Source organism: Gobio gobio, assembly GCF_949357685.1.
Source record: "Gobio gobio genome assembly, chromosome: 1".
Taxonomy (NCBI): domain Eukaryota; kingdom Metazoa; phylum Chordata; class Actinopteri; order Cypriniformes; family Gobionidae; genus Gobio; species Gobio gobio.
Genome location: NC_137097.1, coordinates 29,417,840 through 29,440,906, shown reverse-complemented (window position 1 = coordinate 29,440,906; position 23,067 = coordinate 29,417,840). Strand labels below are relative to the sequence as shown.

General features: G+C 38.4%; 1 protein-coding gene across 3 annotated transcripts in view; it reads left to right on the top strand.

Moving 5' to 3' along the window:
* Positions 1–23,067, top strand: part of ern1 (endoplasmic reticulum to nucleus signaling 1) — a 52,720-nt gene that overhangs the window by 20,772 nt on the left and 8,881 nt on the right. For all 3 annotated transcript variants that reach the window (XR_013816411.1, XR_013816412.1, XM_079815784.1), the window contains exons 3-19: positions 1,416–1,449; positions 1,814–1,886; positions 2,111–2,183; positions 5,470–5,592; positions 6,699–6,800; positions 6,883–7,144; positions 9,305–9,383; positions 12,172–12,337; positions 12,616–12,731; positions 14,196–14,384; positions 16,213–16,471; positions 16,589–16,679; positions 16,768–16,957; positions 18,138–18,237; positions 19,035–19,234; positions 21,456–21,603; positions 21,719–21,846. Coding sequence is in view for 1 of the 3 variants with exons in the window: in XM_079815784.1 (XP_079671910.1) it covers positions 1,416–1,449; positions 1,814–1,886; positions 2,111–2,183; positions 5,470–5,592; positions 6,699–6,800; positions 6,883–7,144; positions 9,305–9,383; positions 12,172–12,337; positions 12,616–12,731; positions 14,196–14,384; positions 16,213–16,471; positions 16,589–16,679; positions 16,768–16,957; positions 18,138–18,237; positions 19,035–19,234; positions 21,456–21,603; positions 21,719–21,846 (2,333 nt within the window). In the remaining 2 variants the exon portion in view is untranslated. The remainder of the gene's footprint in view (positions 1–1,415; positions 1,450–1,813; positions 1,887–2,110; positions 2,184–5,469; positions 5,593–6,698; positions 6,801–6,882; positions 7,145–9,304; positions 9,384–12,171; positions 12,338–12,615; positions 12,732–14,195; positions 14,385–16,212; positions 16,472–16,588; positions 16,680–16,767; positions 16,958–18,137; positions 18,238–19,034; positions 19,235–21,455; positions 21,604–21,718; positions 21,847–23,067) is intronic.

Below are 23,067 nucleotides of genomic sequence, written 5' to 3'. Positions count from 1 at the left end.
CTCATCACAAGTTCTATATAACATTTTTACCAATGATTTGTTCATACATTATACCTTTTGGTCGAAACGTTGTTTTTTTTTATTATTGGTTGACCATTGCTGATATAAATCCTATCAATATGACATCACACAATTTAACTTAAACCAGTGAGGTTTGATGCCAAACACATTATGAAGTTTGTTGAGACTATAACTAGACTGTGCAGTGCTGGAATCTAGGGCCTTGTCAGTTGTCTATTTGTGTTATTTGATGACTTTCCAAAATATGTAATAAAATGCAATTGTTGGTTAAAGGATTACTTCACCCCAAAATTAAAATTTCCTGGTAATTTACTCACCCCCATCTCATCCAGGATGTTCATGTTTTTTTTTCTTCAGTCGTAAAGAAATTATATTTTCGGAAGAAAATATTCCAGGATTTTTCATCATATAATGGTTTTCAATTGCAACCAAAATACTGAAGGTCCAAATCAATGCAGTTTCAAAGTGCTTTTTAAATGCTTCAAATGATACTACCGTGATCCCAGCTGAGGAACAGGGTCTTATCTAGCGAAACGATCGGTCATTTTCAAAATAAAAGAAAGAAAAAGAAAATACTTTTGAACCTAAATTGTTCATCTTGCTAAGGATGACGTAATCACGTAGGAAAGGTCACGGAAGACGTAGGCAGAAGTACCGCCCTGTGTTTACAAAGCGCTCGTGTGAAGGCTAATACAAACGCCCTGTACCAAAAACACTCAATTTTCAACTTTAAAATTGTCCGATATCGTTGTTTTACCTTTTTTTTTTTTTTTTTTTGCTAAAGGGCGTTTGTATTAGTCTTCACACAAGCACAGGGGCGGTACTTCTGCCTATGACTTGCGTGACTTTTCCTACGTGATTATGTCATCCTTAGCACCCCGCAGAGCTGTGCAAGATGAACATTTTAGATTAAAAAGTATATTCATTTTTATTTATTTATTTTTAAATGACCGATCGTTTTGCTAGATAAGCTATTCCTCAGCTGGGATCGCGCAGTACCATTTGAAGCACTTCAAAGCACTTTGAAACTGCATTGATTTGGACCTTCAGTGTTTTGGTTGCAATTGAAAAGCATTATATGATGAAAAATCCTGGAATGTTTTCTTCCGAAAACTTCTTTTCGACTGAAGAAAGAAAGACATAAACATCTTGGATGAGATGGGGGTAAGTAAATTATCAGGAAATGTTCATTTTGGGGTGAACTAATCCTTTAAATGAAGGTTTTAAATAAAAGATTAGAGACTGGAAACAAAGTCCTAATGGATTCAATTATTCAATTCAAGTTTGACGCCCTACACTTAGTGTGCTTTGTTTTATCTTCATGTTTGCTCATCCCTTTATTTGCCTGCGATAAAGTTTATATCTCTTAACTGACTTTCTCATTCCCAACGCAGATCCTGTTTTACAAGTCCCAACGCACGTGTCAGAGTAAGCATTCTTTCTTTACTTGAGCGGTTCGGTTGTTTGTGCATGTGGAAAGTCAAAAAACAGGAACTGTGCAAGATGCTGAGTGAGCACGATTCTTCCTATTCATGATATCATCTTCCTGAAGCTGTGATGAAAACACTCAACATGAAAAGCTCACATACAGTATTAAGAGTCTGCCATTTATTGTGTTCCAAACCTGTTTTTTACTTTGTGTAACAGATTTTTTTTTTATCTTCACACAACTCTTGTCCATACAATGACAGTTTATAGTGATCAATTTTAGTTTGTCACTAAAATTAGCTTTATACAGAATATAACATCAGTCATACAAACCTGAACAAAAGTGTTTGTTGTTATTTTACAGGCCTGCATTTCTCCCGGACCCCAACGATGGCAGTTTGTACTCTCTCGGTGGAAAGAATAACGAGGGGCTGACGGTGAGAGAGAACTTCTTTCCGTTTCTCTTGAAGGACTTCCTCATTCTCAGGAAGCTAATGGTGATATTTTTAGTGATAATAGTTTTAGAAATGAGCAATATAATTTTGAAGCGAAGCATTTGAGGTCAGTAACAATAGTAGCATCCACACTAAACAACTGCTTTGTGTAATTTTGGATGGGTTAACAAATACAGTATTGTATCTAATATGTGGGGATGTTGCAGAAACTGCCCTTCACCATCCCTGAGCTGGTCCAGGCATCACCCTGTCGCAGTTCTGATGGCATCTTATACATGGGTGAGAGACTTCTTCTGTAACTCTCTTTCCCTTCTGTTCAACCTCATTTCAGTTTGCTTTTCTCACTGGTAGTTGCTAAGTCAAGATCACTATTACTATAGCTTGTAGTTTGAATAAACCCAGTTACTGGTCCGAGTACCATCTTGAAATTGCTTCTTTGTCTTCTTCTTCTCTGAAATTAATCGCATTTTTGAAAGCCTAAACATGCTTGAAAACTCATGAAACGTTGCAAACGCATCAGAACTGGGGAAAATGTACATCTGATATGAGTTTCAGAATTAGGTGTGGTAAAACGCCTTGATTAAAATTTCAGCGAAGTGCCCTTCCCACTATATTTTTGCGTATATTTGCGAAAGTTGGTACATATGTGTAAGGTCCCAAGACCTACAAAAAAGTATCTTGGAGTGAACCCCTAAACGCAACAGGAAGTCAGCCATTTTGAATTTCATCTTCGATTGTTGTGCAGTTTTTGCAGTTCAGGCCTTATACTTTAACAAACTCCTCCTACCGTTTTATTTTTATTGTATAATCTTCAAATTTGGTGAGTGTAATCTTAAGGCCTTTACGATGTTAAATTGCGAAGGTCTTGAGTTTTCGTCAAAGGACGTGTCCCTGGCGGCCTGACAAATTATGATGTTTCGCCATGAAACGGGAAGTTGCTGTAACTCAGGCAAACAATGTTCAATCTGCCCCAAACGTCGCACAGTTCATAAGAGTCCTGTCCTAAACGCCTCCATGCCCATATTCAGTTATAGTCGTAGCGCCACCAGCTGGCAACAGGAATGTTTAGCACTATTATGGACATATTAAAAAGTGTTTAATAGGCTAGAAACATGCTATAACATGCTAGCAACACTTAGCTAAGTGATAAAGCATGCTTTTAATGCAACAAAACAGGAAGTTACTGTAATTCAGGCATGCAATGTCCAATGTTTGAGTCCTGCCCTGAACACGTGTACATGCCAATATATTACTATAGCTTGTAGTTAGAGATTTGAACAAACCCAGTTGTCAAACGTTCGACATGATCAGACTGCCAGCAGGGGTGTCACACATTTGAGGAACTGGCAGTTTCCTAACGGCCTCTCTGTGGCTGGGTGGGCACTGTGGGATTGTTTCATAATCTCACCGCAAACACCACAAAAAGACGTCTGTCTGTACCACCCTTTCTTAACCAGCAGGGGTGCGTAATCACAGGGCACTACTTCTATAATAACACCCACCCAGCCCAAAGGAAGCAGGCCAAACAGTGATTAAATCAGAGTGCAGACCTGAAAAGCAAGTCATGTCTTAATCCTGTTACTTGTTAATACCTCTAAATGAGACATATTAATGGTTTAAGCATTGCCGTTAAAGTTCATTTCATATGTTGAATATCACCATGTAACCCGCAGGAAATTACCGTTTGACTCAAGACCACACTTCTTTCCAGAGATAAACATGTGGTGTGTTTGAACTGACGTGTTGATGTCTGTTTACACATCCTGAAGAGGACATTTACCCATGCTGCATCAGTTGTCTTTGGACTTTTGATCTTTTAGATGATAAAGGGCAAAATGACTACTTATCTTATTTCATTCAGTACTTCTTTTGTATTAGTGTTTTTTCGTCTTTCCATTATTATTCACAATTAATTGGTGCAAAGTATTCGAAAGAAAATAAAGCCATCTCATTTTTCGCCCCTTGCCCTCCAACTAATCCGCTCCCTTCTTTAAAGCATCATTATAGTTACGCTTTATGTACAGCGTCTGTGACATGCTCAGGGTTGGGAAGGTTACTTTTAAATGTATTTCACTACAGATTACAAAATGCATGCTTAAAGTCATTTGTAATGTATTTCGTTTTGTAAATTAATCGAAATACTTTAGAATACTAATAAGGTATGTAACACAAAACATAGGACTTGGTTTTCCTCTGCATATTATTTTAAACAACGTCTGTTTAACACAATATTCTTTGAAGCAAAAAATGCAGACAATCTTAGAAAAAAATACTGATGCTCAAGAAGGCAAAACTAAAGTTTTTAGGCCTAATAACATCTGGCAAATGGACTACCAATGAAAGCCTTCGGGCTAAGTTGGGTACATTTACATTATTGAATGTTGATTAATGTACACTGTCCCTTTAAAAAAAAGATCTGGGGTGTGTAAACTTTGAATTGGATGAACAGGGTAAATTGTACTTATGTTGTCTTCTTGGAAACATGTCGCTATTAGCTTCTGAAGGGCAGTATTAAATTAAAACAATTATTATAATCTCTAAACAAAATAAGACATTTTCACATCATCCTGTTTATTTTACTCAGAATTACAAGATATAAAGTCAGATTTGCGTGATATAAACTCAATTGTGTGATATAAACTTGCAATTGTGGCTTATAAAGTCAGAATTGTGAGATAAAAAGTCGCAATTACCTAAACAAATGACTTACCATGAAACATGAAAACAGTCGTGGCTCATGCAGTTAACATCAATGTATGTAAACATCTATAATGTGAAATAGCTTATTCAGGACAGTACTAAATAAAAGTAACATGCATGTTAAAATTATTAATATTTTGCATATTCTGCAAGGGGTATGAAACTTATGAGCAGAAATGTGCCTTAGGATGGTTTTGCAGTGTCAGAGTCTGAGAATCACCAATCGCTGTTTACATTAAATTCAAAGTCATGACGATGACTTATAATGACTTTCAAAGAAATACTTTTTCGGATGTAACTGTAATTTGATTACCACCTATTTAAAATGTAACTGTAATGAAATAGTTACTCAAATTTTGTATTTTAAATACACAACTAAGGTACATGTATATCATTACTGCCCAACCCTGCATCTTAAAAACGCAGTTTGAAGTCGCCGGCGTTTCTAACGTGCCGGTGTTTCTTACATCACAAACCTGTAACCAATCCCGTCAACGTGGCTTTTCTTCACGGGAACATGGTTACTAGCTGTTTAATACGTAATCAAGCAAAAGGCTAGTAATGGGAATCAACATTTGCTAATCATATTAGTTATCTGATACATTGAGTTGTAGACGAGCCTGTATAATTTACTCTTCCTCTTCTGAATCAGTTACTGGTTCAAACAAATATGGCTGAATTAAACCAGTATTTATTGCCATTGTGCAGTGTTTACTACATAGTTGAGCGAGTGGATTTTCTGTGGTTGAATGGCAGATGCTGCACATAGAGCTGATTTTGAATTTGAAACGTTCATAACTGTGTGCAGCCCTGTGCTTGAGGATATGAAGTTTTGAGCATCAGATCTGTCTGTGTTTGTTTATAGGTAAGAAACAGGACGTGTGGTATGTTGTGGACCTGCTGACCGGTGAGAAGCAGCAAACGCTGACCTCCTCATATGCTGAGATGTTATGTCCATCTTCATCTCTGCTCTACCTCGGCCGCACAGGTGAGACAAGACCTGTACCTTGTTCACATCATCTCTGTTTGTGCAGGAAGAACTAAAACCACTTTAGGCGTTAGTAGTGCCTTCAATTGAAATGACAAATGCTGCAAAACCCGTTACTGGAGACTAGGGGCTCTATTTTAATGATCTGAGTGCATGGCGCAGGTGCACTTAGGGCGAGTCTGAATTTTTTGCTAGTTTAACAACAAAAAATGGTTGGCGCGCCAGGCACATGGTCCAAAAGGGTTGTGCCTGGTCTCTTAATGAGTCATGGGTGTGTTTTGGGCGTAACGTGCAATAAACCAATCAGAGTCTCATCTCCCATTCCCTTTAAAAGCCAGTTGCGCTTGCGCTATGGCGGATTCACTATTTACATGGAGGAAAGACTGCGCGCTTCTCCAGAGAGGAATCCTTTTATTTTTTTATATTTAAAAATGTGTGTGTGCTGCTGCGCGTCCCTGTGTCTGTAATAAGCAGAGGGTACGCGTGTTGTGCACCGCCTATAGTCTCATATTACTAACAAACCCTTTAAACATCACAGAAAATACTGCGCTATTGACTTTAGAGCAGGTTTGTGTTGGTCAATGGCGCAGTCGTTTTAAGTTCCTCAAAATAGCAACGTTCCAACAATGCTCCTGAACACACCTGGTTTTCAGACCAGACGCCCATGAGTGAACAGATGATCGCCAATGCATTTAATATTTAAACAACGTGGAGCTGGGAGAGGAAATGATAACTTGCGTCAAGCTGAAACTAGCAAAAAACACATTGTGCCGGGTGTATGATAGTGCCCTAGACATGTGACATTTTTCATATTACAATAATTGCTAAAACTTTTATCACTATATTAACATAGTATTGAATTGCATTGATAGATAAACATTATTGTTGTAACTTAAACATTTAAATCAGTGCACAAATAAATAAAGATTATAGACTGCTAAATATGCAAAGTATCGCATTTCATGCGATTTACTGATTTAAATTATAGTTGAAGTCTGTTATTACGTGACGTGATGTGAAGGCCAAGTAACCCAAGATATTCATTGTTGATGTGACTAAGTGTCAGTCTTGTGCTTTGTTGATCTACTGATTGTGTTGTTCCTCAGAATACACAATCACTATGTATGACACCAAGAGCAGAGAGCTGCGCTGGAATGCTACTTACTCTGACTACGCCTTCACCCTTCCAGACGACGACACCAAATACAGTGAGGCATCAGCCGCATCCATCAGTGTACATTTGGAAACCCTTCTGTTGCATGGCATAACATTGTTTCCCGTGCTCGACAGGTATGGCCCACTTTGTATCCAACGGGGACGGCCTAGTGGTGACAGTGGACAGTGAGTCTGGGGACGTGCAGTGGGTTCAGAACTACAACTCCCCTGTGGTGGCCATCTACATCTGGCAGCGCGAAGGCCTGCGCAAGGTTCCGCACACCAATGTTGCTGTGGAAACTTTGCGTTATCTCACTTTCATGTCAGGAGAGGTGGGCCGCATCACACAGTGGAAGTATCCGTTTCCACGGGAGAAGAAAACCAAAGATAAACTGATGTAAGCAGCCCTTCTAACAAAACAAAGTAATAATAATGTTTGTATTCTGTTTTTATAACTCTTGTTTTCTGTATGTCTACACAGGGTTATTTTTGTATTCCTTGTCAATTTTCTTCATTTCCACAAAAATATTTTAACAACCGTGTTGATCTTCATGTCACTCCCAGCATCACATGCTGAAATGCCAACTCTTGATTTTCTTTTATATTTACTTGCCAAAACCACATTTTAATTTCGTGTGGCACTTGCTGAGCTGACATGATTTGACTTGTATGTTGCATCTTCAATATCTAAGCCACATCCTGTCTGTTTTTTGAGAATTGTGGGCAAGAACTTATTCTAGAAATTGTAGTAATAACTCACAAATCATACATTTGTTGTTCATAAAATTTTAAGAATGCTTGGTTGAAAAACACTTTATTTTACAGTGTCCTTGATATGTTACATGTACTTACCATAGTGTAACGAGTAAATTATGCATAATTAATTACATGCAACTAACCCCAAACCCTAACCCTATAGTAAGTACATGTAGTTAATTAATATTACTCAGTACTTAAATATATAATTACAGTGTAACAATGACACCTTAAAATAAAGTGTAACCGACAGCCAATGAGAGAGCAAGATACAGGGCAGCGGGAGGTTCAGGGAGGAGTTAAAGACCAGAATATCCGTATTTTTAATATATATATTTACAGTTATATCAAACAGAAATAAAGCACAAACATTTGCTTGACCAGCCGCAACAGCACCACACTGCAAAATTATTTATTTACTTCCAACTCTCTTTGCAGAACACAATCCTTGCTCCCTGTGTCTCCCCAACCATTTCCTCCACCATAATCTTTTTTTATTTTTCTCTTTTTTGCTGCAAATCAACGCACAGACAATTTGGATAGCAAGTTTCTGCACTGCAGTCTATATTTTTAATAACAATTCCAGTCTCGCGCGAGAACTCCGGTCTGACGCACGTGTGATCTCGCGTTGTTTCCTTCTCACTTCTTGCGTGTGTTTTGTTGTGAAACGTAGTTCGCGGACGGGACAGAGCTGTCGCGATTTTTCCTCTTGTACAGTCATGCAGTGTGAAACCCCCTGTCGCCGAGCCATCGGTCAGTGTGAACACAGCAGTGACTGAATGCTGGCCCAGATAGTCATGCAGTGTGAAAAGAACTGTGATCCGACGAGTTTGAAAATCGTGCAGTCTGAACTAGGCTCAAGAGTCCCTTTCACTGGATGTAAGGTTCCTTGCCCAACTCTTAAAAAAACGTCCCCATACCATTATCCCCCCTCCACCCAACTTTATAGTCGTCACAATGTAGTCTGACATGATGCAAGCTAAATGATTTGAAAGTGATCTGATTTTGACATCCGGCTCGTTTTGTCAGATCAGGCATTCTGGATAATTTTTTTATCTCTTAGTCTGCTGTATGCCATTACGTTGGTGAATCTCAAATCTTCTGATCTATCTGAATATCGATGCTGATTTGGTTCACCCAGAAATGTATTAATTCCTGGCATCCAGTAAAACCAGACTCGCCCATCAGACTGTCAAACAGAGAATTGGTTTGATTAATCACTTCACAGAACATGTTTCCACTGCTCCAGACAGAGTTAGGGTTGAGTCAAAATATCCTCAAAACAGTTATGTTTTAAGGGAACGTAAACACTTGACAAAGGAAACGCATGTGTTACAGTATTTTATATTTTATTTTATATAGCTTTTTTTTTCCTACTATGGAAGTCAATGGGGACCATCAACTGTCTGGTTACCGACATTCTTCAGAATATCTTCTTTTGTGATCATCAGAGGAAAGAAACTCATACAGGTCTGGAACAACTTGAGGGAGAGTAAATGATGACAGAATTTTCATTTTAGGGTGAACTATTCCTTTAAGAGGTGTGTCCCAATACTTTTGTCCATATACATTACAGTAACTTGAGTAAGATCAAACTTCACACTTTACTATATCTCTTTGTGGGAGTGTTGTTGTCATCAACCTAAAGACTTTCAGCATGCAGTGTTATTGCCTGGATAAATAAAGATTAGCCATTGTATAAAACCTAGCAGTTCCTTGGCAAGCTATTTATAGGCAAAGTATGTAACTTTGGTAAACAAGCTATGAATAATTAGCTGTTTTTGGCTGGTATTCTCTACAGGTCTACATTGTATGTCGGGAAACACTCCTCTGGTCTGTACGCGTCTCCCTCCCTGGTGCATGACGGAGTTACTGTTGTGGTGAGTGGCATTTAAAAACCTTATAAATGTGTTACTTTTATGGGACTACATGGTTAGATTGATTTTGGAAGGTTCCTTCTGGAGTCTTAGTATAGCCCACTTAGGCAAGAAGATGCACACTGTTAACCCTATAAAAATCACAAATAATAATCACAAGAAACCTACATAAAATAATGCCTTTAAATATCTTCTTACTCCGACATATCACTGGCAGATGTAGAGTGACAACTGATATTTATGCATTTTATCTAAATAGTCTTCTGTGCTGTTATAAAGATCTCATTGATTTACAAGCTATCAGAATTTGATCTTACTTTTTGGCCATATAAATATCAGCAACTGCACCAAATTGCATATTTTTGCTCATTTTGGGCCTCTGAATAATCTCCACTGGCCCTCGATGATCTCCATATTCTCTATTCCAGTGGTTCTCAAAGTGTGGTACTCAGGCTGCCTCTAGTGGTACGCAGAGGAATCACTAAATGTATTAATGTTAAAACACAATACATTTTAATGTAATCTTTATTTGAGTAAAGTTTTTTTTTTTTTTTTTTTTACATTTAAGTACAGTACAGTTTAAATTGAACTTTACAACCAATTTTAATTGAATCATTATTGAATTATTTTATTTACCTGTATGTAAGCACAGTGCAGTATTAATGTACAAACTGTATTTACAATGTTAAATTGGCTGACAACAATAAATATTCCTATTAGGAATAAACTGCCTTGTTTTTTGAACTGTGCAGAGCTGTAGCTGAATAGTAAGGCCTACTGAGCTACTGTATTTTAATGTTGGTCATTATGGTGGTACTTAGAGAGCCAAATATTTTCTGAGGTGGTACTCTGTATGAAAAATTTGAGAACCACTGCTCTATTCTATATCATGCTATATGGGCCATAAAAGCAGAAAATGTATCAAATATGAAACTCAACATAAAAACATACATGCAAACTTTTTTGAAAATCTTTTTATATATATTTTGTCTAAAGGTTCAATGAACTGTTCCATATACACGATCAGGCATAACATTATGATCTAATATTGTGTTGGTCGACCCTTTTGCTGCCAAAACAGCCCTGACCCGTCAAGGCATGGACTCCACTAGACCCCTGAAGGTGTGCTGTGGTATCTGACACCAAGATGTTAGCAGTAGATCCTTTAAGTCCTATAAGTTGCGAGGTGGGGCCTCCATGGATCGGACTTGTTTGTTCAGCACATCCCACAGATGCTCGATTGGGTTGAGATCTGGGGAATTTGGAGGCCAAGTCAACACCTTAAACTGCTCCTCAAACCATTCCTGAAACATTTTTGCTTTGTGGCAAAGCCCCATACGCAACAAACTGCGATGCACTGTGTATTCTGACACCTTTCTATCAGAACCAGCATTAACTTCTTGAGCAATTTGAGCTACAGTAGCTCGTCTTTTTGATCGGACCACACGGGCCAGCCTTCGCTCCCCACGTGCATCAATGAGCCTTGGCCACCCATGACCCTGTCGCTGGTTCACCACAGTTCCTTCCTTGGAGCACTTTTGACAGATGTTCACTTGCTGCCTAATATATCCCACTCACTAACAGGCAGTGTTGGGGAAAGTTACTTTGAAAAGTAATGCATTACAATATTGCATTACTCCGTTAAAAAGTAACTAATTGAGTTACTTAGTTACTTTTTAAGAATAATGGAGATAAAATATTAAGATAAATAAATGCTCACATTTAGTCTGGAACTACAATAACCATCATGTTTACACACAACGCATCTGCACTTATTTTCTCAACATGGGGGCAGGAGAGCTGTCAGTCAAATTAATGTGAAAGTAATTTGCGTTACTTTTTTGAAAAAGTAACTCAGATATTTTGTTGTAAATTTGAAAAGTAATGCGTTACTTTACTAGTTACTTGAAAAAAGTCATATTACGTAACTCAAGTTACTTGTAATGCGTTACCCCCAACACTGCTAACAGGTGCCATGATAAAGAGATAATCAGTGTTATTCACTTCACCGGTCATAATGTTATGCCTGACCTGTGTGTGTGTGTGTGTGTGTGTGTGGGCATGTTTTCGTGAAATATCAGGACACAAATGTGTATAATGACATGGGTATGACATAGGTATTACAAAAAAAGTGTGAAATATGGGGACGTTCCCCATGTCCTCACTTTTCAAAATGCTTATAAATCACACAGAACAAGGTTTTTTTTCACAGAAAGTGAACTGCACAGTCTCCTGTGAGGGCTAGGTTTAGGGGCAGGGGCAGTGTAAGGGGATAGAAAATACGGTTTGTACGGTATAAAAACCATTACGCCTATGGAATGTCCTCACATTTCACAAAAACAAACGTGTGTGTGTGTGTGTGTGTGTGTGTGTGTGTGTGTGTGTGTGTGGCTGTGTGTGTGTGTGGCTGTGTGTGTGTGTGTGTGTGTGTGTGTGTGTGTGTGTGTGTGTGTGTGTGTGTGTGTGTGTGTGTGTGTGTGTGTGTGTGTGTGTGTGTGTGTGTGTGTGTGTGTGTGTGTGTGTGTGTAACTGTGTATATATATGTATATGTGGCTGTGGGTGTCAGTGTAGGGGTGTGCGTAATGGCATGAGAGGTTTTCAAAACCATACGAGTATAAATAACATGATTTCTAGTCTTAATCATAGACTACTTCATTATCCTATACATAATTTTCAGAGAGTTAAGCAATGGAATGTCGAAAATAAAGAAGGTCTGAAAAGTCCCTAGTGCAGTTCAAGAATGCCGTTTCTAGTGCATGCATGCTCATAACCAAGTGTGTGCGTATTTCAGCCTCGTGGCAGGACGTTTCCCATGCTGGAGGGCCCCAGTAACCAGGAGTCGAGCATGGAAGATGAGCAGGAGTGTGTGATCACTCCCAGCACCACAGTGAAGTTCAGTGCGGCGCTGAAAGAGAGGAACCGCATCAACTTCATGAGGAACTCTCTGCTGCTGATAGGTACCACTGCACTGTAACACTCCAGCAGAGCTGCCACGCCCTCTAGTGGAGACATTAACAAGTGCTTTTGTTGAACAAACTTTAGAGTAACAAAGTCACAATGCTTCTTAAATAAAAGTGCTGTAAGTCTGTTTGATGAAAACATACAACTTGTGTTTTTAAAATATTGCATAATTGTCAAAGTTGTTTTAACCCACTTTTCTTGCGCTCTACTATGTTGCCCCACTTTTAATAAAGTTCGATCATTTTGCTCAAAGGCAATGTTTTCTCTTCCACAGGTCACCACGAGACACCGCCTGACGCTCATAATAAAATCCTGGAGAAGTTTCCCGAGAGCATCCCCCGCCAGCACGTCAACATCATTCCCCCTGCCACAGAGAAGACCATTGAAGAGGTACCGTGTGAACAACATCACTCCTGACTTAGGGTGTTGACTACCGTCCTTAGCTTTGACAAGCCACATGTGTAATGACTGACTTTCATAATGTAGTCTTAGAAGAGGAAGGAGCCCTTTAGATCACCTTATTATTAGTAGTAGTCATACGTCTGTGATGGTTTTATTAAAAAAAGAGCATGAGGCTTACATAAAATGGGTTCAGGGGTAATTTGCCCATCTTTACCTTCAGGTTTCTGTCTGACAGATGTTTTCAAGTTCAGACTTCTGTGTCAAATTTTCATACACATAAACAAGGAGTACCTCAAGACTGCATATTTTCTGTTATTCTGTTTAAAATAAATGGTATTTGAAATGTTATAGCGGCAAACGTATTGTGTAGTCTCTCGATGAAGAAATGGGGTGGGTTTTTTTTCGATGATGTTTGTAATGTGTTACTGGGGAAAAATATGAATATGATTGATGCAAGTGAAAACAAATGGTGGTTGGTTACTTGAAAATGGTTTAGGAGTCTAAACCCAAAACTGAATACATCCGCTCCCAGGGGCCCGCAAAGGAGTGACCGGGGGTCCGTAAAAAAATAAATAAAAATAAATAAATAAATAAATAAATATATATATATATATATATATATATATATATATATATATATATATATATATATATATATATATATATATATATATATATATATATATATATATATATATATATATATATATATATATATATATAAAAAGATTCAAAATAAATAAGTGATTAAATGTTAAATAAGCATATATTATATTTTAATATAATAATTAAAATGTTTTTTTTGTTATAATAAATACATTTGATAATTTTATTTAAATAAACAAATAAATGATACATTTACAGTGAGTAGAAAACATATATAATAAATATATGTTTTTTTAGATGCCTTTTAAATTTCAGGATGGGGGTCCCTCACATGAGGATGTTCATATGTGGGGGTCCGTGGCATCTAAACGTTTGAAAAGCCCTGATCTAAAGCATCCAATGCTTTTAATTACTACATTATAGAAGTAGTAGTAAAAACAAAATGCAGTGCATATTGTCCTGTTCTTTTATGGCCAAACGTACTGCTGCTACACTCCTGACTGGAGTATGCAATTAAGATTAAGCAAAATCTATATGACCCAGCTTATAAACCAATATTCCCCCTGCAATATTTGCAGTAGTGTTGTCAAAATATCGAATTTTCGATATTTATCAATACTGAAATATCTGAAATGGTTCCAATGCTCCTTTTCTGCAGAATCAAAAAACTAAATGTTTATTACAAGTACAACAAAGTAATGTTTTTTGTTTGGTTTTTATACAGTTGTAAAGATTTGACAGATTTTATTGAATGCTTGATAATTATCTGTAACTGCCATAAAATAGCCTTTGAGAAACTGATATGAATACTGAATAGACCAAAATACATGTTCTGCTGTGTTTCAGAAAGTGAATGAGAGTGGAATGGAGGACAATAGTCCACTGCCTCCACCGGTGTCGTCACTGCAGGAGAAACCCGGCCGTGTCCCGCGCGTGGAGACTCCAGTGGACTCCATGCTGAAGGACATGGCCACCATCATCTTCTGCACTTTCCTTCTGGCTGGCTGGGTGGCCTTCATCATCACCTACCCCAAGGTAAACACACTCTGATGAAGATCTGACCAAGTAATGTGTTTGGTCAGTGAGGTGAGCTTTACTCTTGCTTACTTGCCAACACTCATCAATACGGTGTCAAGATGATGGAGTAATACTAGATGTTGTGCAGAATCAATATTCATTTGAGAGCTGCAACAAAGTATAGTCATCTTGATTACAAAATATTCCAGTTAGAAAAAACAGCGATACACACAGCAGCTGGAGAAAGAGAAGGAAAAGATCAAACCTCTTGCTTGCAAATCTGAATATTTTGCTGAAAAGCCCCCACCTGCTGAGAAATTAGCTTCACTCATGGAGACACATGCCTGTATCTGAGTGTCTGAGGTTATTTTACATGGACAACAACAACATATGAAAAGAAAGATCTCTCTTGAAAGGCTGCGACACACCAATCCGACGTAAGAGCAAGACTGCGTCTAGCACAAAAATCTGTGCTTGAACAAACCGCAAACACTACAGGCGACTGCCAGCTAGCTTGTGTGTTTGGCACCCGTGTAAGGAAATTACTGTCTACGTGAGTAGGTATCAATAATAGTCTATATTCACCTTTCGAAAAGGGAAAACGAAACTAGGACTGCAGATATGCAAGCCATAAACAAAACAGCACTTGCTTTCCATTTTGAATATCAATCATGCTGATCACTTTCTTCATTCCAGGCGGCTTATGTTGTTATGAAAATATTTATGTACTAGAATGCTCGGGTAAAATTAGACCAGCCTTCTGTCTGTGCCGTCCTGACCTCTCTGCTTGCTTTCATCACTTTCGCTTTATTCTAGTGCGCTAAACTGAATAGCCAATCAGGGTGAACTGCCACCACCACAAAAACTATCTCACCAGACAGTCACTGTGTCACAGACCTAATATGTCCTTTCTTTACCGATCTGTCTAGTAAACTGTCAAAAAGTTAAGTTCGTACCAGATTGTGTACAGACTTCACTCACCGGAAGTGAGAGCGCTCTCAAGGCTGTTGGACACATAGTGGTGTATTGCAGTTTAAATACACTCACAGGAAACAAGGCACAAGTGAGAACAGTAACACATGATAGAAAGGCGGGAAACTGAAATGAAACACAATGAGGGCCTCTAGTGGCCAAAACTAGTCCATAAACCTAACAGGAGTAGCGTAAGCTTATGCCGAGTTCACACTGCCCGATTTTAGCCCTGATTTTGACTCGTCAACAGGCTTTGGGAAATCATTGACAAATACCCGAAATCATAGGCAAATCGGTGCTCGTGCACGTGAGTGACAATCATGCAGTGTGAATTATCAAAGACGCGATCTGAGAGAGTTTTGACTGAAAAATACATTGGCGATGACCTACAGCCAATGAGAGAGCAAGAAACAGGGCAGCGGGAGGTTCGGGGAGGAGTTCTAGACCAGAATATCAGTATTTTAATAGATATATTTATAATTCTATCAAACAGAAACAAAGCACAAACATTTGCTTGACCAGTCGCAACAGCTGCACGGTGCAAAATTATTTATTTACCTCCAACTCTCTTTGCAGAACACAATCCTTTTCCTCCTCCATAATCTTTTTTTCTTTTTCTTATTTTCGCTGCAAATCAGTGCACAGACAATTTGGATCGCAAACTGTCTGCAGTTTATCATTTTTAATAACAATTCCAGTCTCGCACGAGAACTCCGGTCTGACGCACGCGTGATCTCGCGTTGTTTCCTTGTCACGTCTCACGTGTGTTTGGTTGTGAAACGTAGTTTTGAAATGAAAAGGATGCTTTCAAATGTGTCCAGATTGATGTAGACGTAGCCTGAGAGTGTACTGTGGTTTGCTGTGTTTCGATCAGAGTGTCCATAAGCAGCAGCAGCTCCAGCACCAGCAGTTTCAGCAGCAGATGGAGGAGAAGCTGCAGCTCCTGCAGCGGCAGCAGCTAATTTTCCAGCCGCCCACAGATCTGCCTTCTGACACTGACTTCCTGGAGGCAGCCCGGACCCGCTCAGAGAGCTCCGCCCACAGCAGTCCCAACATAACCCCACGAGCGTCTAACCATTCCAACATGTCCCAGTCTGAGATGGGACATTCCGCTAATGAGCACGAGGACACAGGTCAGGACTGTCAGAGAAACAATCATTCAAATTAAAATATCACCATTTAATCTAATTAGCCTCGTGTGTCCGTCAGTGCCTATTGGTTGACTTCTGTTTTTTTGCTCTAATTTTCAGAGGAGGAATCCAACATTGTCCGAATTGGAAACATCACGTTCAGCCCCAGAGATGTGCTTGGACATGGTGCTGAGGGAACTATCGTGTACAGGTGACAAAGAGTGACCTTTTGTAGTCTTTGTATTTGCTTTCACTCTGTCAGATTCCGAGTCGATAGTCTTCTCTCTGTATGATTTCAGGGGTCAGTTTGATAACCGTCCAGTGGCTGTAAAGAGGATTCTCCCAGAATGCTTCAGCTTTGCCGACCGCGAGGTTCAGCTGCTGCGGGAGTCAGACGAGCATCCAAACGTGATTCGATACTTCTGCACTGAGAGAGACCGTCAGTTTCAGTACATCGCCATAGAGCTGTGCAGCGCCACTCTGCAGGAGGTATTACTGACACGCAACCTGACCTTTTATCGCTGTTTCAGGTCAAAGAACCCACATTGAATATTACAATGATAATAGATAAGTCTGCACTTTATTTATCACTGATTTCATTGTTTAAAAATTCTAACACAAGAACATGAACGTCTCCTATCATTGACCACTTTTTAATGTCTAACACATATAAAGGATTTATTAAAGGTTACATAACACACACAGTTTGTGCCAGTCTCATGTTAATCTTGAGGATCTATAGAGTAGTGTTGCATCCTTCATATCTCCCAAGAGTCTTTAGTTTTATCAGTTATAAAAGACAGATACGCTATACCGAATCTTTCCCGAAAACAGCCGAGCTCGTGGAGGAGTGCGGTGGGCAGAGCTAAAGACACACACAAACACACACACAATACATCATGGAATTACCCATCATGCGTGCGTGCGTGTGTGTGTGTGTGCGCTCATCCGGGAGAAGTGCCCATACAAGCAATTCCACCCTGTATGACGTCATACTCGAAAAACATTTTCCGAAACTTGTTTGAATCCTGAAGGAGTGTATTTGGCACAGAAATACTCCGTCATACGTCCAACTCATTTTTTTTAAGCCATGTTTAGCATGAGAATCAACTATTTAACAGTTTAAATAAGTCAGAATGCATGAAATAGCCATATGAGCTTTAATGTTACCCTAATAATAATTTACTTGAACCTGATGATCACGTTATCCAGCATGACTTGCGAAAGTTCTAGTGAGCATCTTGCAATTCAATGTATGTTGAGCCACTGGCCGACCAAAGTGCTGTACACATTGAAAAACAGAGCCAATAGTAATTAGAAACACAGATAAAAATGAACACAGTTCAAGACAGAACACTTCTTATAAGCTAAAAGCAACAGAAAATAAATAAGTTTTAAGACATGACTTGAACTCAGACAGAGCGGAAGTCTATCTGATAGTGTTCACTAACAGTGTATCGCTGCTCACATTTTTCAAACTTCTTATTACCCCTAAGCAAAGAATGAAAGAGAACTTCACCATGAGTACATCACAGCCTTAAATCTCAGTTTAATTTCTGGTGTGGATATAAAACTGATTTTCAGCTTTCTAGGTCATGCAAATATAAGTTTGTTTATTTTTTAATAATGTTAATTGTATTTACTTGTGCTTTATTTTATTTACTCTTAGTATGTGGAACGAAAGGATTTTGAACGCCATGGATTGGAGCCAGTGACACTGCTAGAGCAAACCATGTCTGGACTGTCTCATTTACATTCTCTTAATATAGGTAACCATTATCAGTAACGTCAGTACTACATGTTTAACTAGTCTGCTTTTTTGGGCTAAATAGAGACAGAGTGCATTTAGGCCACACCCACACCGGGGGGAAAACAATCCATCTCCATTGACTTTGTATTGCGTGAGGCTGCCTCCTTCTCATTTCTGACTATGTGACAAGGTGTACTGCAAACAAGCTAACAAACACAAAACTACGTTTTTATAAGCTGTCGACCCAAAAAAAAAAAAAAGCGTTTAAGGAGACAAAAGTGGATACAGGCAATAAGACGTGAAGCATCAGCAGGAAGAATGGGTACATTTTGGGATCCTGAAACTCAGTATGCCTAAGTGTGCAGTACATTTTTGGTCACTGTTAAGTCAAATATCCAAATGTCAGTTTTATATATTATATTTCCTGTCGCTGATTACGTTCCCCTCTAGTGGGTGTAGTTCTCAGTGTAATATAACATGTCGCGCTCTGTCTCAATTGCCTGTATCCACTTTTGTGTCCTTAAACGCTTGTTTTTTGGGTCTACAGCTTATAAAAACATCTGGGTTTTTGGTTCTGGGTTTTTTAGCTTGTTTGCTGTACACCTTGTCACATATCAGCTTTTAGACATACTGTTTTTTGTAATAAGTCAGAAATGACAAGGAGGCCGCTTCACGCAATACAAAGTCAATGGTGTGGTTTTCAGATTATGACGCGCGTCGCTCTGTCTCTATAATCAGTATTCATGAAGTACTGTAGTTTCTTTTTTCATAAATCTGTGTGATGCAAGTGTTAGTAACGCTCTCGTGGGTTGATAGTCCACAGAGATCTGAAGCCGCACAACATCCTGGTGTCGATGCCGAACACGCACGGGCGCGTGAAGGCCATGATCTCAGACTTTGGCTTGTGCAAGAAGCTGGCGGTGGGCAGACACAGCTTCAGCAGGAAGTCAGGCGTCCCGGGCACTGAGGGCTGGATCGCTCCAGAAGTGCTCAGTGAGGATGCCAAGCATAACCCGGTAAGAGCTCAAAAACGTAATAGTTTTGATTTGGTTAAACGCACCAGTTTTTTAAATCTCGTAGCATATGAAGCCAAGATTGTGACCAAAAAATCTTTCAGTAAAGTGATATCGTTTCATCACAATATTGTTAAAGCTGCAGTAACAATTTTAGAGAAAGTACATGTGTTCAAAACGATCTCCTTACCTTAGCCCACATCACAAATGTAAGCTTGTAATAATGTGTTATAATTTGAGTGGTACTGGTGGGTTTCTGCGGGAAATTCGAGCATGTCTTTGCATCATTACGTCACATCTGTACACATAAAGTAGTAGTAGTAGTAATGCATGGGAGGATGCTGCAGATGGCGGATGATTTATAGCCTTTTCTCACAGCAGCTGGAATAATTAAACATTATATTGATGGCCGATTGTAATTCAGAAAGGGCCAAATGACAAGCATCAGTGACAACTGGAGATTCACCCACAGTCAAAAGCAAAAGATTAGACTGTACGGAAATGTAAATTTACTAAATAAATTTTTTTTTTGCTTCTATGTATATTTATATGTATATTTATTTAATTGTGCTTTTTTACATTTCTTTATATATTTCTTTATGTATTTATTTATTTTTAATTTTGGCAGACTTGGCATTCCATAATTATGACAGTGTTTACTTTACGGTGTTTATATTCTAATATGTTGTATACAGTTGTAAGAATGCATATTTTATCTCCCTCATCTGAATTTGAATGACATTTCAAAATAAGAGTCCCGATTTATTTCCGGCTTATTTATTAAATAAAAATCCAATTTCCATCCCGGTACTATTTGGTTACACAAACTGTATGTAATTTATTTCCATTTAATTTAAAGATAATTATTGTAGCTTCTGTCTGGGACGCCCCGTCACAGGAAGGAAACACTAAGAACATTATTTGGCACGCATTATTAAATATGTAGATTTTACTTGTATCAGTTTTATTATAGTTAACAAAAACTAAAACCATAATATAATCTTTACTTGAAGTAAATGTTAAAGGGTTAGTTCACCCAAAAATAAAAACTGTGTCGAACGACATGAGGGTGAGTAATTAATGACTGAATTTTCATTTTTGGGTGAACTAACCCTTTAACTGACATAAAATATAAAAAAATATATTTAATTTAGTTGAAATTAACCTGTTATTTAGTTTTATTTACCTGATCTACCAAACTAAAACTGAAATAAAAATTAATACAGACATTTTTTTAAAATATCAAAAACAAAAATTTACACTCTGTGTGTGTGTGTGTGTGTGTGTGTGTGTGTGTGTGTGTGTGTGTGTGTGTGTGTGTGTGTGTGTGTGTGTGTGTGTGTGTGTGTGTGTGTGTGTGTGTGTGTGTGTGTGTGTGTGTGTGTGTGTGTGTGTGTGTGTGTGTGTGTGTGTGTGTGTGTGTGTGTGTGTGTGTGTGTGTGTGTGTGTGTGTGTGTGTGTGTATATATATGTGTATATATGTGTATATATATATATATATACACATATACACATACACATACACATACACATACACATATACATATACATATACATATATATACACACACACACACACACACACACACACATAACACATACACACATAACACATACACACATAACACATAACACACTGTAACTGTATATATATATATATATATATATATATGCAGAAATAGTTAGTTGTGCCCCTAAAGTTTCTAAATGCCCTCCAACATTTTTCGACTTTAAAAAAGTAAGCATCAAGGCCTGCTTTACAATAAGGGTTAATTCAATAACATTATTTATTAGAAATAATTGATGAATAACACATTTTTATTGATATTAATCATCTGTTATTGTTAATTAATTTATAAATATACTAATGTTTGTTTTTGTTCATAATACAATGTTAACTAATGTTAACAAATTAAATCTCAAGTGTCACCAATATTTTAATTTGACCAAATTTCAGCAATCGATATTGTTTACAGCACAGTTACCACAGTCCATGAATAGCTCTCGTATATCTTATCTTATGCTAGCAATATTTATCTTGCTTGTAGTTTGCTATAAATGTCATACATTTTACTGTGGTGGTAAAATAGGAGTGCAAAGTTACAAGTGTTGTTCATTGGGTGCAGAATACTGCGACCAATCAGAAATCAGCGGCATAAAGCGTGGTGACATAAATTTGAAAGTGGCTAGGCACTCACAGCTTCTCCTCTTTGGGATGTTTCAGACCTGCATGGTGGACATCTTCTCTGCGGGCTGTGTGTTTTACTATGTGGTATCTGAAGGCCAGCACCCATTCGGGAAGTCCTTGCAGCGGCAGGCAAACATTCTGCTGGGCGCCTATTCGCTCGACCACTTACAGCCCAACAGACACGGTAGGACCACCACATGCATACAAATTACACCCTGACCAAAAACACCAGCTCATTTTGTGGCAAAATGTGTACCACAGTTTTCTGATCATGTGATCATTTATGCCATTTCATGCAGAGGATATTGTGGCACGAAACCTGATTGAGCAGATGTTAAGCATGGAGCCGGAAAAGAGACCCTCAGCTGACCGAGTGTTGAAACATCCCTTCTTCTGGAGTCTGGAAAAACAGCTGCAGTTCTTCCAGGTTTGTTAGTCAGACATCCTTAAGTGTCATGAAACTCCCGTTTTAGCCTGGTCATCCACACTTCAGAGTTGCAAAAAGTTTCTAGGAATAGGCATGGGGGGGGGTTATTGGCAACAACCAATAAAACACAGAACTGCAACACTTGGTATTCGGTAGTACCGACTTAGTTCGGTACCCAACCCTATTCACATTAAATCAATCTGTGCCACATTTCGGTACCTGAGAACGCATCTGGTGATATAGACCAGCGTCTGTGAATATTAAACCACAAAAAGACAATTTAAATATGAATCCTGTATGTTCAGGGTTTGTCTGTGTGAATGAATGGAGCTGACGCATGGTTTAATATACCTCACTCACACAAACACACACTTGATGTGTGTTTCCATCTCATATGGGGACAAGAATGAATGAACTTCTTCTCCAGTGCTGCTCTGAGAATAACTTCATGAGCATTTTACCGTTTAATTCAAGAAAAACTATCATATCATAAACGCACAGAAACTCAAAGGTCTTCACGGCAACCCGTCAAATTAAAAGTTTGGTTTAACTTGACCAATATATTACTGCTTTTGTACTGTAGAGTTTAGATGCGTCTCAATGTAGTAATAATAATAAATTATCAAAACGTTATTTTTTAAGTATGAAATATTTTAATTTTAACAGTACAAAGCTGAGTTGTGCAGCACTTTTTGACAAAAAAGATTTTTTAATTGAATAAAAATGTATATCTCTCACTTTGCTTTTCAACCCGGAAGAACGAAATTGCTCAGACAAACGCAAAAATAACCAGTGCTTTTAGTGTTTTAAGCGTTTTCAGCTTTCCTTCTGTTCACATCTCAAATGTGTTTTGAGGTTTCATGACCCTTAAATCAGGTAAAAGGCCAAGAAATGGCACTACTGCAAAATAGCACAGATAATCTCATTTTCCATCCTTTTTCTGTAAATTGTTTGCAATTCTGCCAGAACTTACAGGTCAGTACATTATTGTTTAAAGGACAGTAGTCAAAAGGGTTATGAATTGGGAAATCAAATTTCCTTGAGCTTTTGACACACAAGGTCACTTTCGGAACTCAAGACCCCCTTGCTAGTCCAAAAACAGCTTTTATTGAAATCAAGCTGCCAAAAAGGGCTCGTTTACTATGTCCTGGTTTTTATTACACAATGGAAATGAATACATCAGCACAAGACTGATCAATGCCTCTCGGTCTGTCTGGCTCC